The 14,866-nt window shown below is 53.2% G+C and overlaps 1 protein-coding gene across 1 annotated transcript in view; it reads left to right on the top strand.

The window, feature by feature from the left end:
• The first annotated feature begins 8,700 nt into the window (after positions 1-8,700).
• The window catches only part of cratb (carnitine O-acetyltransferase b), a 13,080-nt gene continuing 6,914 nt past the window's right edge, over positions 8,701-14,866 (top strand). Inside the window, exons 1-7 of the mRNA XM_056582707.1 lie at positions 8,701-9,569; positions 9,972-10,190; positions 10,622-10,740; positions 11,385-11,438; positions 11,977-12,142; positions 13,304-13,478; positions 13,979-14,069. Of these exons, the coding sequence (XP_056438682.1) occupies positions 9,519-9,569; positions 9,972-10,190; positions 10,622-10,740; positions 11,385-11,438; positions 11,977-12,142; positions 13,304-13,478; positions 13,979-14,069 (875 nt within the window). The 5' untranslated portion in view covers positions 8,701-9,518. The remainder of the gene's footprint in view (positions 9,570-9,971; positions 10,191-10,621; positions 10,741-11,384; positions 11,439-11,976; positions 12,143-13,303; positions 13,479-13,978; positions 14,070-14,866) is intronic.

Consider the following 14,866-nt stretch of genomic DNA (forward strand, 5'->3'; position numbering starts at 1 on the left):
GCCCGGACGTGGGAGGTGAACGGGAAGAACTCGGCGCTCCGCGGCGTTCCGAAACGTTCCTTCAGCTTCTCGGACCGAGCCGCGATCACCAAGGACAACGGCGTCAACGGTGACGGGCGCCGCGGCGACGATAAGAAGGCGGTCGAGGGGTCTCTAAGGGTCAAGGAACTGCAGGGGAGCCGCGGAGAGGAACTCGAGGTGCGCGGCGTTCCGGACGCCGGTAGGGGTGGAAAGACGGCGGCGGAGGGGGTCCGATCTGCTGCACGCAGGACCACCGACAAGACGGCGCCCCCCGTGGACCGGAGGAGCCTGGAGTCGGCGGACGACGTGGAAGGAGACAAGGGATTCACGGTGGTCCCGGTCCGGAACACGGAGGGCATCGCCTTCGCCCGGAGGGTCCCTCTCCGGCTGGAGGGGAGGGTGGCGGTGGCCCGGGCCGTCCAGGGAGGCGGGGGTGCGCCGGAGGTGAACGAGCGAGGGACCGACGCCCACCTCTACCGCGACGGCCGTGGCGAGGGGCGTCGGCCCGCCCTGCCGGTGGCGGCGGCGGTGGGGCCCCCCCGCGGGCTCCTGGAGATCCAGATCCCCCGCACCGTCTTCTACGTGGCGGAGGACCCCGCGGAGAAGAGGAGGAGGAGCTTCCCCGGGGACGAGGGCCAGGAGGGGGGCCGGGCTGGCGGGGTTGGTGGTAGCATCGTCGGTGGCACTGTCGGCGGGGGTAGCGTTGGTGGAGGCATGGACGGGTTTGGGGGTGGTTGTCGGGACTGTTGTGGTAGCGTCGGTAGCGTTGGTGGTGGTGGTGGTGGTGGTGGAAGTGGGGGTGCTGATGGGGGCAGTGTTGGTGGAGGCATGGACGGGGGCGGCGGTTGTCGTGACGAAAGGGGCGTGGCGGTGGAGAGGAGGGACAGCTGGCGGGTGGGGAAGCCCTTGAGTCGCGTGGAATCCCTGCGAGAGAAGATCCGACAGAGAGAGCGGGAGAAGCGGATCGAGAGGGAGAGGGAGGGAGCCATTGATCTGGATCTGGATCTGGATCTGGAAGGAGAAGGGGAGATGGAGAGGGAGAGGCCAGGGATAACCACCGGGAGCGAGACCCTGCAGGACGCAAGGTCCGGGGACCGAGCGGAGACCACCGGTAACGGCCAGACCCCCAGCGGTGTCCGCTTTGAGGCCGGGGGAGCCGAACGCGACGAGGAACCAGAAGCGCCCGCGGCTCAGGCAGAGGACCGCTCCGACAAGCAGGAAGCCCTCGCAACGCAGGCCTCCGCTGACGTCATGCAGGAAGTGTGTGCGTTTAAAAAAAGCCCCCAGCTTCCTGTTTCGGGTTCATTCCGCGCAGCCGTCGCAGACGAGGAAGTCCCGGTCGCTGCAGCAGCGGAGCCTCCCTCTGAACCTCGCCCCGGAGCCCTGCGGTCCTCGTCCGTCGACCACGACGGAGACGGTTACTACGACGACGACGACGGAGACGGGGTGGACCTGCTGCGGCATGTCGAGGAGGAGCTGAGCAGGCACGTCGGCTGGCACCGAGCGCACGAGGGCGGCGGCGGCAAGGCGCTACAAGAAGAAGAAGAGGAGGAGAAGGAGGTGCGAGAGGAGGAGGCGCAGAGACAGGAAGCCGGTTCCGCCTCGCCGGACTACTCCTCGGAGGGTCTTAGCCCCTCCCCGCCGCCGTGCCTCAACGCCCCGGGCGAGATGAGCCGGATCTACAACGTGAAGGCGGTGAGCGCCACCCGGACCGGCGGGTGTTCCCGGGAGCCGGGAGCGCCGTCGGTGGAGCTGCTCAGGGTGACCCCCCACCTGCCCCCGGCGCTGCTCACACAGCTCCGGGGCGGTGGTGGCGGGGGGTCCCAGGGGGACCTCAAGCCCCGCCCCCCTGGGGACGTGGTGCCCGGGGCGCCGTCGCTGCAGCGGCGCCTGGAGAAGTTCCAGTTGAAGGAGCCGGCGGAGGCGGTGGGCCCCCAGAGAGTCCATGACCCCAGGGACTGGATGGCGTGTCGGAGGGACCAGGGCACCTCGTCCCCCACGCCCCGACTGCCCGCCTGGTCCCAGCGAGCGGGCTCCCCCTCCAACCACCAGGGACCGGCCCAGTCCAGCCCCTCCACCCAGCACGGGACCCCCACCACCAGGGCCCCGGACGCCCTCCTCAGGAGCCCGTCGCCCGAGGGGGCTGCGAGGGCGTCCGAGTCCGGCCCCACCCCGTTCTCCTCCCCGGTTCTCTGCTCCCCGGCGCAGTCCCCCAGCACCTCCCCCTGCCCGCCCTGCTCCTCCTCCTCCTCCACCTCCTCCTCCACCACCTCCTCCACCTCCTCCTCCACCTCCTCCTCCTCCTCCACCCCCTCCACCACCCTGTTCTCCGTCAGGAGCTCGTCCAGGGGCCAGGGGAACCGGGGCGCCACCACCATCACCATCTGCCCTAGGAGACCCACTGCAGATGGAGGAGGAGGAGGAGGAGCAGCCGAGGTGACGACCACAGCGACCACCCCGGTCCAGTCTCAAACGTCCAACGACCTGGCGCCCCCCAAGGTGGAACCGAAGAAGAAGAGGTTCCCCAGGGTGGAGGAGATCGAGGTGATCGGTGGATACCAGAACCTGGAGAGGTCCTGTCTCTCCAAGAACAGGGACACCGCCAAAAGAGTGAGTAGGCCTTCGTGTTTCATGTCTCTTGAGTGTTTGATGTGCTGCAGTAACCGGGCGGTTTGTACCTCCGGGCCTGGTTAAAGGCAGCGGCCAGTGTTGGTTTGATGTGTTTAGTGTTGGATGTGTGGTCGCTGGGGTTTGGTGAAGCACAACACTGAAATGAATGCAACTGTTCAACCTTTAACCCTGAAGAAAAATGAGATAGCGCTGCAAATCAGTCGTGTGGTGGATTTGTGTTTCAAGGCTGAGATTTGGACGCCCAAACAAGATATATAAAATAAGAGATCTGTAAGATATTCAAAAAGTGTAGATCCCTGAGGGCAGTGTGGGCAGGTGTGAACCGGCTGAAGATATGGGCGGATTTATGTTCATAGAATGATATAAAAAGAAGAAGATCAATGAGTACAAGCAGAACAACACCTCCTGTCTCTCTGTGTGGAGGGACCAGAAGGCCTCTATGACCGCACAGTGTGTGGAGAGACCAGCCGGCCACTATGTTCCCAAGGTGTGTGGAGAGACCAGCAGGCCGCTATGACCGCACAGTGTGTGGAGAGACCAGCAGGCCGCTATGACCGCACAGTGTGTGGAGAGACCAGCAGGCCGCTATGACCCCACAGTGTGTGGAGAGACCAGCCGGCCACTATGATCCCACAGTGTGTGGAGAGACCAGCCGGCCACTATGTTCCCAAGGTGTGTGGAGAGACCAGCAGGCCGCTATGACCGCACAGTGTGTGGAGAGACCAGCAGGCCGCTATGACCGCACAGTGTGTTGAGAGACCAGCAGGCCACCATGATTCCCAGGTGTGTGGAGAGACCAGCAGGCTGCTTTGACCCCACAGTGTGTGGAGAGACCAGCAGGCCCCTACGACCCCACAGTGTGTGGAGAGACCAGCAGGCCCCTATGTTCCCACAGTGTGTGGAGAGACCAGCAGGCCCCTATGACCCCACAGTGCGTGGAGAGACCAGCAGGCCACTACGACCCTACAGCGTAGACCCTCTGTGTGGAGAGACAAGCAGGCCGCTATACAGGCTGGTCTTATTCAGGCTGGTCTCTCCCAGCGTGCATCCCTGCAGGCCGAATCCCCTCCAATCCGGAGAACATCCTTGTTGATTTGGAGGTGCCGGCTCCGCACGCGGCCTTCGGCTAAGCCTGTTAGCGCCTTAGTGAGCACGACAGGTTGATTCCTTCACACGTACAGGGCACAACACTGACCTATCAGGAGACGGCCGCGCTGTCGGCTGGGAGCACGCCCAACGCCTGCTGCTGTCCCCGTCTTCAGGGAAAGTTTAACGATCGCCACTGGGGTAGTTGGTGGTTGGAGTGACGGCCTCTTTTAGCCCACCTGGTAGAGCTTGGTAGTAACGCGGCCAGGGTGAGGGGTTAGATTCCCACAGGTTTGGTTGGGTGACAATAGTGGTTTAAACAAGTCCTAGCCCAAAAGATATACATATCCTATGCACGGCTTTCTAGTATTGCATTATATCATAGCAACCTAGCTATCTCTATAGCTATCTTTATCTCTATCTCTATTCATATCTATATCTATAGATAGATTTAGATAGATATAGAGATATATCGATCTGTGTATAAATATAAATCTCTATTTATATCTATACCTATATTTATATCTCTATGTCTATCTATCGATCTGTATATATATTTTAATATATATATGTATCTATCTCTGTATCCCTACATCCAGCTCTATTTTTCTATCTCTATGTATCTATCTCTGTGTCTCTCTATCCAGCTCTATTTTACTATCTCTATATCTAGCTCTCTGTGTCTCTCTATCCGTTCATCTCGTTCTCTTTAACGAGTTCTGTCATTTTTCAGCTCAGTCAGCTCTTCTTTCTGCCTGCAGACAAGCCTTCTTTGTGTCCTCCTGGCCTCTCTGGCTCTCTCTCTCTCTCTGTTTCTCAATCTCTTTCCTTCTCCCTCTCTCTCCCTCCCCCCCTCTCTCTCTCCCTCCCCCCCTCTCTCTCTCTCCCTCCCCCCCTCTCTCTCTCTCCCTCCCCCCTCTCTCTCACTCTCTCCCTCCCCCTCTCTGTCTCTTGCTCACTCTCTCTCTGTCTCTCTCTCCCTCCCCACTCTCTCCCTCATTCTCCCTCCTTCCCCCTCTCTCTCTCTCGCTTCCTCTCCCCATCTCCCTCCCCCTCTCCCCCCTTCTCTGATGTTCTCTCTCTCTCTCACTCACTCACTCACTCACTCACTCACTCTCTCTCTCTCTCTCTCTCTCTCTCTCTCTCTCTCTCTCTCTCTCTCTCTCTCTCTCTCTCTCTCTCTCTCTCTCTCTCTCTCTCTCTCTCTCTCTCTCTTCCCCTGGTCCGTGGGACTGGATTCCTGGCAGCGTGGTCGGACCCTCTGGTCTGACCCGTTGGTTCTGAACCGGTTCTGACTGGAGACCAACGGCCCTCTGTAGGCGCTCAGAATAAATAGAACAATAAACAACATTAATTAATTATGCTGATTATACTCATTAACACAAAGACAGGGAAGTAAGAGTTATGAGGAAGATTTAAACTGACCACCACTACCAGAATACTGAATGAACTGGGACTCAGCCAGTTAAACCACCACTGCCAGTAGACTGTATGAACTAGGGCTCACTACCAGTAGTGTCTGAACGAGGGTAACAGCATTCTAGTTTCTCTTCACTTCCTCTTGCTGGTGCTCCAACTTCCGTAAACAGCGGACAGAATGAACACTTGAGGCTGAAGCACCAGGAGCAGGAAGTCTCGTTGTTCTTCGACCTCGGCCGCTGGACAGAGAATCCACCACAGAGCAGCAGAACTTAATATGTCTGCTCGGGGCGTTTGGCATGCTCAATCTCGTATCGAGACTCAACATCAATAGATAATCCTTTGCTTTTGCTTCCAGAGATGCATGATATTCTGTGGGTCTGTCTGACTGTCTGTCTACCTATCTGTCAGCCTATCTGTCTTTTTCTGTCTATCTGTCAGCCTGTCTCTCTGTCTGTCTGTCTGTCTGTCTGTCTGTCTGTCTGTCTGTCTGTCTGTCTCTCAGCCTGTCTGTCTGTCTATCTCTCAGCCTGTCCGTCTGTCTGCGTGTCTGTCTGTCTGTCTGTCTGTCTGTCTGTCTGTCTCTCAGCCTGTCTGTCTGTCTGTCTGTCTGTCTGTCTGTCTGTCTCTCAGCCTGTCTGTCTGTCTGCGTGTCTGTCTGTCTGTCTGAATGTCTGTCTACTGCAGTAGTATTGTTCTGCTCCTCTGACCACCTGTTGCCCTCCCATGAGGCCCTTCCATGACGGTCAGTGAGGTCACGCTGCTCTACTTTATAGCTGTGGGCAGCAACCATCACTAGGTTAACCCATTCCCTGTACATCACAAAGAGGGCTAGGATAAGATGCTACACAATGCTAAGTAGTGCTTTTAAGTGCCAGGACGTACAACATACAAGGAATGGGGGAGGGTCTCTCTCTCTCTCGCTCTCGCTCTCGCTCTCGCTCTCGCTCTCTCTCTCTCTCTCTCTCTCTCAATATGTCTCTCGCCCGCTATGAGTTCAGGTTAATCAGGATTACTCCACCAACTATCAGCCTTCTTTAAGACCAGGGGTGAGTGTATGTGTGTGTGTGTGTGTGTGCATGCATTTGAAGTGAGAGTCTCACGAGTGTGTGTGCGAGTGTGTCCAATTTAACACCCATTTAATCCCAGCCTCTAAGTGTGTGTTTACTACTAGGTTCAGTGTGTTCTACTCCTGTAACCCGTATGGTTCATGAAGAACAGTGTTAATTCAGTGCATGCCCCCCCCCCCCCCCCCAACCACCCACACACAACCACCCACACACACACACACTCACACACAGCTCTCAAGAAGACAGACGCCGAGATCTGCTACTTCCTGTTAAGCGTCTAGAGCTGTGAGCTGATTGGTCCATGAGGAGATGTGGGTGTGGGCGTCCAGTCAAGATCACAGCAGAACGCCTTGACTCCCTGCAGAAAGGCTCCGAACACAATGAAGTGTGCAGAGCATATTATGGGATGTTTCTTAGTAGTCTTTTTGTGTTCATAGAGGAACAGCCTCTAAGAAGGCTATGCTTGCAGTTTCCTGATTAATGCATCAGCTTTGTTTCGGGTTCCCCTTCTCTCTCCCCTCCTCTTGTAATCCTCCCTCCTCTCTCCTTTCCTACCTTCTCTCCTCTCCTCACCCCTCCCTCTCACCTCTCTCATCTCCCACTTGCCCTCCCTTCTCCTCGCTCCCTCCCCCCTCTCCCCCCACCTCCCTCCTCCTCCCCTTCCTCCTCTCCCCCCTCTCCTCCTCCCCTTCCCCCTCTCCCCCCTCTCACCCCTCTCCTCCCCTTCCTCCTCTCCCCCCTCTCCTCCTCCCCTTCCCCCTCTCCCCCCTCTCCCCCCTCTTCTCCCCTTCCCCCTCTCCTCCCTTTCATCCTCTCCCCCCTCTACATCCCCTCTCCCCCCTCTCCCCCTCCCCCCCCCCTCTCCTCCCTCCTCCCTGCAGGTGAAGGTGTGTTTCTCCGAGGCCCAGCTGGAGCAGGTGTGTGAGTACCCCTCAGAGTCCTCCATGATGGCCGCCGCCCGCCTCCAACCCCCCGACCCCGAGGACCTCCTCCCCCCGGAGAGGGAGGAGGGGGGCTGGTACGAGGAGGAGGAGGAGGACGAGGACGAAGAGGGAGGCCTGAGGGGTCCGGAGACGACGGCGACCCGGGTTCTGAAAGTGGGTCAGTGACGCCCGCTTCTTAGATGACACCCGGGTGACATCATGAGTGACATGTGATGAGTGACATGTGATGAGTGACATGTGAGAGTGACATGGGAGGGTGATGGGTGATAAGTGTAATGTGATGAGTGACATGTGATGAGTGACATGTGATGAGAAACATGTGACATTTGATGAGTGACATGTGACATGTAATGGGTGACATGTGATGAATGACATGCAAGAGTAAAATAGAAGACACTCAACACCTGCTTCTCTCCCTCCTCCTCCTCCTACTCCTTCTCCTTCTCCTCCCCTTCCTCCTCCTCTCCTTCCTCCCCTCATCCTCTCCTTCCTCCTCCTCCTCCTCCTCCTCTTCCTCTCTCCTTCCTCCTCCTCCTCCTCTCCTTCCTCCCCTCATCCTCTCCTCTCCTTCCTCCTCCTCCTCCTCTCCTTCCTCCTCTCCTCTTCCCCCTCCTCATCTGTCTCCAGATGAGTCTGGCCCTGGGTAGAAGACACGCCCCCCGCCACATCATGAGGTCATCGTCATGCTCTGCCCAATAGGAATGGACCATGAACTCTTGAGCTGCGATTGGTCCGATGGTCCATAGAATGCGACGCACGGATGTGAAATATGTCCTGGTTCAGGGTCACCAGGAATGTTCTTGCATGAGGGTCAATGTGGAGTTGAAATGCGAAGAGTAGGTTTCACAGAAGAAAATCTAGTTTTATTGTGTTCAAGGAACGAATCAAATCCCATGTCCACGTTTGTTATGTCCTAAAGATTGTTATGAAGAGAGTTGTGTTTAGTTTCTGGCACTCAGCTTTAGGTACTGGGCGAGGATCACTTGTCTATGCAAAGCAGTGTTTTATTGCGTTTGGCTTCCAAACCCCCTTGTTACAGCTGGGGTAGGCTGTTTTTTTTTCGAGGCTTTGTTTGAAATTCTCTTTACAATCAATCAAATGATCGAACAAAAATAAAGTTAATCTATAATATAATATGGTATCTGTGGCTTTCGCAGGCTTTCCAATCCAATTGGATTGGATACTTTCAAAATCTGGAATACTCTGCCTGGTTTCCCCAATTGCCTACCTCAGCTTTAACTGAAGGAGCCTATTTTAATTTGATAGTTCGATATTTTATCTATATTTACTGAACCCTCAAACGACAGCTCAGTATTGCCTCAGCCTCATAAAAGTTTTTTATGTGCCTGATGGGGGTTCCCAAACAGATGCTATATCCATGAGAAATGTTCAAATGTTCTTGTTTGAAGCCTTTTTGTCCTTTTTGTTTTTCTGTTAGAGTGATTGCGCCACCTAGTGGTTAGAACACTCTTTAAGGGGCTTCGTTGAGCCTTAACTGTTCTAAGTGAATCGCGTGGATCGACGGCTCCGTCTCAGTTAGCTAGTACATTCAGCAAACATGGTTAAAAAAAATGGTAAACACGTTTTATTATGCGTATATTTCATTTATTGTCCTGCTGCAAAAAAAGTATGTGTGAAAGGGACTTTTGTGTGAACACATGCAGTTTGCTACAGAATTGTATTCTACTGTCGATCGTATCGGACTTTGAGTCGATTTGTGTTTTGTTGTTTTTGTAAATTATTGTTTCATTTTGGTGAAAGAGAAAAGGTGTATTATTAAAGTTTTACAGCATTTCATTCAATTTTATTTTATGGTTGGAGAAGCTGGCTTCAAGAGGGAAATAAAAAAAGATATATATAAAAAAAATCTGTGAAGTATGAATCATGTTTTATTTTATTGTTGCATGCATCCAGCGCATGGAAGTGCAGTGGCCTACAGGGTTTCAGTGCGTACGTGTAGGGCCTGCAGGGGTCATGGAGGGGAACCCGCTCCACAGCGACCCCTGGCGGCCTACGAAGTGTATGCACTGCAGCTTCAGTGGCTGTTTACCACGGAAACAACAAGTTCACCTCGACACGTGTGCGGGCGTGTTTAGCCCTGGTCTGCGGGTTTATCCACAGATACCAAAGCTACAAAACTTTGAAGATAATATAGTAGTTGGCTTTGTCGTAACCATCGAATCAACGCCACTTTCTCCTCTATATAGAATGTGATCGGGTTGTTTTTCCGGAACCAGCTGCCTTGATACCTGCAGACACACCTCACCGTTACCGAATTGACGGCAGCAGACGCTTTTTTTCTCACTTCAAATGCAACTCTAATCCCTCGGACTACAAGAGAACCAGAATGATTCTGAGGAAAGTGGAGCCGTGGCTGTGCAGCGTTGTGAGGTCTAGGGTGAGTGGCACACGCACACGCACACGCTCACACACTCACACGCCAATCACACGATGTCATATTTCTTCAACTTGCTCACTTCCTATTTTGAAACCCTCTGTCCTTGACCTTAAAGAAACTCAAAAGCTATGCCGGACACACTCACTCACACACACGGTGTCTCTAAAACTCTCTACTGTCTCTATACAACTATCCAAACCATTGTAAAACACACGGGCTGTCTTATGTCAAAGTCATCCAACTGATTGACTTCCCAGGTTCCGCATTGTCTATATATCAACGTTGGATTACTGAACAAACAACACCCTAGACAATACCAAAACAGTACATCCTCTCAAAGAATAGATGCAATCATCCACACACAATCACCGAGTAAACAATAGCCTTTGCATCGACCGTCAGGTGGCGGCGGGGCGGGCGATGTCCTCGGCCGTGCCCCCCCAGCCAGTGCCGCCGTTGGACCAGACGCTCCGGGAGTACCTGCGGGCGCTGGAGCCGCTGCTGCCGCCCGACGAGTTCCAGCACACCCAGAACAAGGTGCTGAAGTTCGGCCAGAGCGGAGGCCTGGGCCCGCGGCTCCAAGACGGGCTGCTGCGGCGCGCCAGAACCAGTAACAACTGGGTAAAAAACACACACTGAAGTGACACGCACAGACCTGTGTTTTTAAAGCAGGGAGCACGCTTGTTGTGTTGATTGTGTCACTTGCATGAGCGACTTGTGTTGTGATTGAATGACAGCTAAGCTGCTAGTATTTTGTTGAAGCGAACCTACCAGGATTCCTTTAATGTACTTTTTATGTTTACACTTTCTTTACGGCAAATAATGATTCAAAGACAAGACCAGTGGTACATACAAATATTAATAGCACAAACGATATTCACATTATACAAAATGGGAGTCTGTCTGTCTGCGTTTTTATCGTGTGTGTGTGTGTGTGTGTGTGTGTGTGTGTGTGTGTGTGTGTGTGTGTGTGTGTGTGTGTGTGTGTGTGTGTGTGTGTGTGTGTGTGTGTGTGTGTGTGTGTGTGTGTGTGTGTGTGTGTGTGTGTGTAGCTCTCCGACTGGTGGGTCCAGCATGCCTACCTGGAGAGCAGGCAGCCCCTCCCGGTCCACTCCAACCCGGCCATCTCCCTCCCCCAGCGGGACCACTGCGACTGGAGGGGCCAGCTGCTGTGAGTGACAGCTAGGTGTGAGTGACAGCCAGGTGTGAGTGACAGCTAGCTGGTGTGAGTGACAGCTAGCTGGTGTGAGTGACCGCTTGCTGGTCTGTTCCCTGAGTCTGTTATCGGACGCTTTATCCAGAGCTGCTGTGAGTGACAGCCAGCTGTTGTGAGTGACATCCGACTTGTGTGAGTGACAGCCAACTGTTGTGAGTGTCAGCCAACTGGTGTGAGTGACAGCTAGCCGGTGTGAGTGACAGCTAGCCGGTGTGAGTGACAGCTAGCCGGTGTGAGTGACAGCTAGCTTGTCTGTTCCCTTAGTCCGTTAGCTGAAGCTTCGTCCAGAGCTACTTACTTAACTCAAAATGTCAGTAGCTACAACAAAAGTCATAATGGGTCTGAAGTACATGTTAGTCATTTTGTGTTAGTGTTGGTGCAAACAGTGACCGTATATATCAGTTATGTTGAGGGGGTCGGTGAAGCTGAGGAGGTAGAGGGTGTTGACTCGTAACCGGAAGGTTGCTAGTAGGATCCCCGGCTTCTCCTAGCTGTGTCAGGTTGTCCCTGATCAAAACACCTCACCTTTGCTGCGCCCATCGAGCTAAATGTAAAATGTAAATGTTTAGTGAAAGTGTTTTTTCTGTGTTTTCCTCCAGCTTTGCCTCCAAACTGATCGCAGCAGTGTTGGATTTCAGAGCCAAAGTCAACACGTAAGTACGGAGCTCTGCTTATCGGGGAGTTTAAGGACGAAATACTTCTTATCGTCTGCTCTGACATCGAACTGCGTCACGCACGCACGCACGCATGCACACACACACACACGCACACGCACGCAAACACAGAGATAACGTTAGACACAGGATGGAGACGTGAGCATTTGAAATTCCCAGCTCTAATCTCTTTACACACTTCTAAATAAAGAGTTATCTTTATAGTGGGTTATCTGAAACCTGTGATATGTTTCAACAATGAAAACAGACTTTATTTAATACATACTGGGTTAACCCAGCGATTGTTAGTGCTCGGCACTTGTTTCTATCAACATCCTTACTGTACCGACCATATTGTTATTTTTCTTTCTTCTGAAAAATGTACTTATTGTAAGTCGCTTTGGATAAAAGCGTCTGATAAATGCCCTAAATGTAAAGGTGTACTTTGTCCCCTTAAAATGAATATAAGGGTAAATTTATGCTTCCTTCATGATAAATAACGGTGATGTAAGTTTGACCTTACTTCCTGTCTGCCTAGCGGCCAACTTCCTGTGGAGTACATGAGGGGGGAGCCTCTGTGCACGCAGCTCTTCCCACTCCTCTTCTCCAGCTGTCGGATCCCCGGGCCCAAGCATGACTACATCTCCCATCATGCACTGTCCCGCCGCTCCCCCACACACATCACTGTGGTCAGGAACTACCAGGTGGGGCCCCCGCCACCTTTTGGAATGTGACAGTTGGTTTACTTTTTCTTCTATTTTCTTTCTTCTGTTAAGTTTTCCAGCAGTCTTTGCGGCATACATTTTGAGTCCCCAATTTAGAAACTTTAAGTCTTTAAATGTTTTTGTTTTATTTTGTTTTATACGCTGTTTCCGGTTTAATTTAATCTCAAAAATAGTAAAATAGTTCGAATTTTCCAAATACTAACTACCGGTATTTTGAAATTTTTATTTATTTGGAAAATGTTCAGAAATATAGAAAATATAGCTATTATTGAAAGAGTCCTTTTTTTATTTATTAAAATATATTAAAAATATATTTATAAAAATATATAATTTATTAAAATAAATGTATTGACAGTGAAGATCCAATCGGACTTGCTTGCTGACTTATCTCCGTCAGTGAGCTCAGGCCTTGCAGAGGATGGCTTCATGCTGGCAGCCGGCCCGGCTGCTTTGGGAGTGGCTGGTTGTGATTCAGAAACGCTGTGTCACGAAGCCTCAGAGCGAACGCTCAGCACACGTCTCACTGCTGTCAGCGAGCAGCTTCTCGCTGGAGCGGCGAACATGACGGGTTCACAGCCGCCGTCGGAGCACACGCGCCCCAGACGGCCTCGGGTCTCAGGCCTCCCTGGACTGATTATATGTCTCGGGCTCCCGCTGGCTGACACAATCACTGAGTGAATGCATCCCTCTGCCGCTGATAAACGTCCTGATTTCCTCTCTTATGTCCTCCCTCACTCGTATCCTCGTCTCCTATCTTCCCTCGCTACCTTCCTTATCTCCTCCTCTCCTCCTCAACTCCCTCAACTCCCTTCGTAATCTCCGCCTCCCTCCCTCCCCCTCTTAACTCACCTCTCTCCCTCCATCCCCTCACCCCCCCTCTCTCCCTCCTTCACCCCTTTCCCTCCCTCCCTTTCCCCCCTCCCCTATCTCACCCCCTTCCCTCCCTCCCTCCCTTCCTCACGCCTCCCTCCCCCTGACTCCGTTCCTCCCTCTCTCTGCCCCCCTCTCCTCCTCACTCCCCTCCCTCCCTCCCTCCCTTCCTCACCCCTCCCTCCCCCTGACTCTGTTCCTCCCCCCCCCCCCTCCCCCCTCCCCCCTCCCCTCCCCCCCTCCCTCCCCCCCCCCCCCGTTCCGCTCCAGTTCTTCCAGCTGGAGGTGTACAACAGCGACGGTTCCCGTATGACGGAGAGCCAGATCCACGGGCAGCTGCTCCGGATCCGCGCCGCGTCCTGGAAGACGGACAAGGAGCCCATGGGCCTGCTGACCAGCGAGCACCGCCGCACCTGGGGCCAGGCCTACAAGAGGCTGCTCAGAGGTGTGTGTGTGTGTGTGTGTGTGTGTGTGTGTGTGTGTGTGTGTGTGTGTGTGTGTGTGTGTGTGTGTGTGTGTGTGTGGTGTGTGTGTGTGTGTGTGTGTGTGTGTGTGTGTGTGTGTGTGTTGCTGCCTCAGTGTCTGCACTGTGTGTCTCTGGAAGTGTGTGTGTGACTGTATGTGTGTTACTGCCTGTATGCTGTATGTGTGTTACTGCCTCTGTATCTCTGTGTGTCTGTATGTGTGTTACTGCCTCTGTATCTCTTTGTGTGTCTGTATGTGTGTTACTGCCTCTCTGTCTGTACTGTGCGTCTGTATGTGTGTTACTGCCTCTCTGTCTGTACTGTGCGTCTGTATGTGTGTTACTGCCTCTCTGTCTGTACTGTGCGTCTGTATGTGTGTTACTGCCTCTCTGTCTGTACTGTGCGTCTGTATGTGTGTTACTGCCTCTGTCTGTACGGTGCGTCTGTACGCTGACGACACTGCGGTGTCTCTGTGCCTCAGATAAGGTGAACAAGGACTCTGTGCGGGCCATAGAGCAGGGGCTGTTCACGCTGTGTCTGGACTCCCCCGTCATGAGGATCTCAGACGAGAAGTATGGACCCCCCCCCCCCCCCAACGCTCTCTCTCCTCTCTCCCCCTGTCGCCCTCACTCCCTCCCTCACTTTCTCTTTGTTTATCCGTCATGCACTCAACAACACGATCTATATCGGCTGCCTGTCGCACTCTTTCTCTTCTCTCTTTCCCTTCCTCCTCTTTCTTTCTCTCTTCTCCTCTTTCTCTCTCGCGCTCCTCCCTCCCCCTGTCTCCATCACTCCATCCCTCACACACTCTCACTCTCAACCACACTAGCCTATATCTGCTGGGTCTCCATGCGCCTCGCTCTCTCTCACTTTCTCTGTGCCTCTCTCCCACTCTGTCTTTCTCTTTCTCCCTCACTCTCACTCTTTCTCTCACTCTTGCTCTTCAGTCGTTTTATCTGTCCCGTGCATTCAATCACACTCTCTGTGTCTATCGGCTGTGTGTCTCCCTGCATCTCAGAGACACTATTGATTGGGCAAATATTCAGAAATACAGAAAATGTTGCTATCTTGTATCTAAATAACCAATTATTTAAATTTGATAAAGCATTTACATCAATGATAAGATTGGACCTGCTTGCTTTCTTATTTGGTAAGTTAATAACTTACAATCTCTGTCTCTGTGTGTTTTTGTCCTAGTCGGTCCTCTGTGATAGTGCTGGCCATTTCACCACATGCTCATTGTTTATTTATCGTTATCAGTTAAACCTGTAGGGTCAACCTGGAGGGGGGAGGAGGACACCTTGTCTATTGTTGTATACCTCAAGTTGTTTCTCTTTCCCCCTCACTTCCTCATCGGGACACTGTTGAC

This window comes from Gadus chalcogrammus, chromosome 22 (assembly GCF_026213295.1).
Source record: "Gadus chalcogrammus isolate NIFS_2021 chromosome 22, NIFS_Gcha_1.0, whole genome shotgun sequence".
In the NCBI taxonomy this organism is placed as follows: Eukaryota; Metazoa; Chordata; class Actinopteri; order Gadiformes; family Gadidae; genus Gadus; species Gadus chalcogrammus.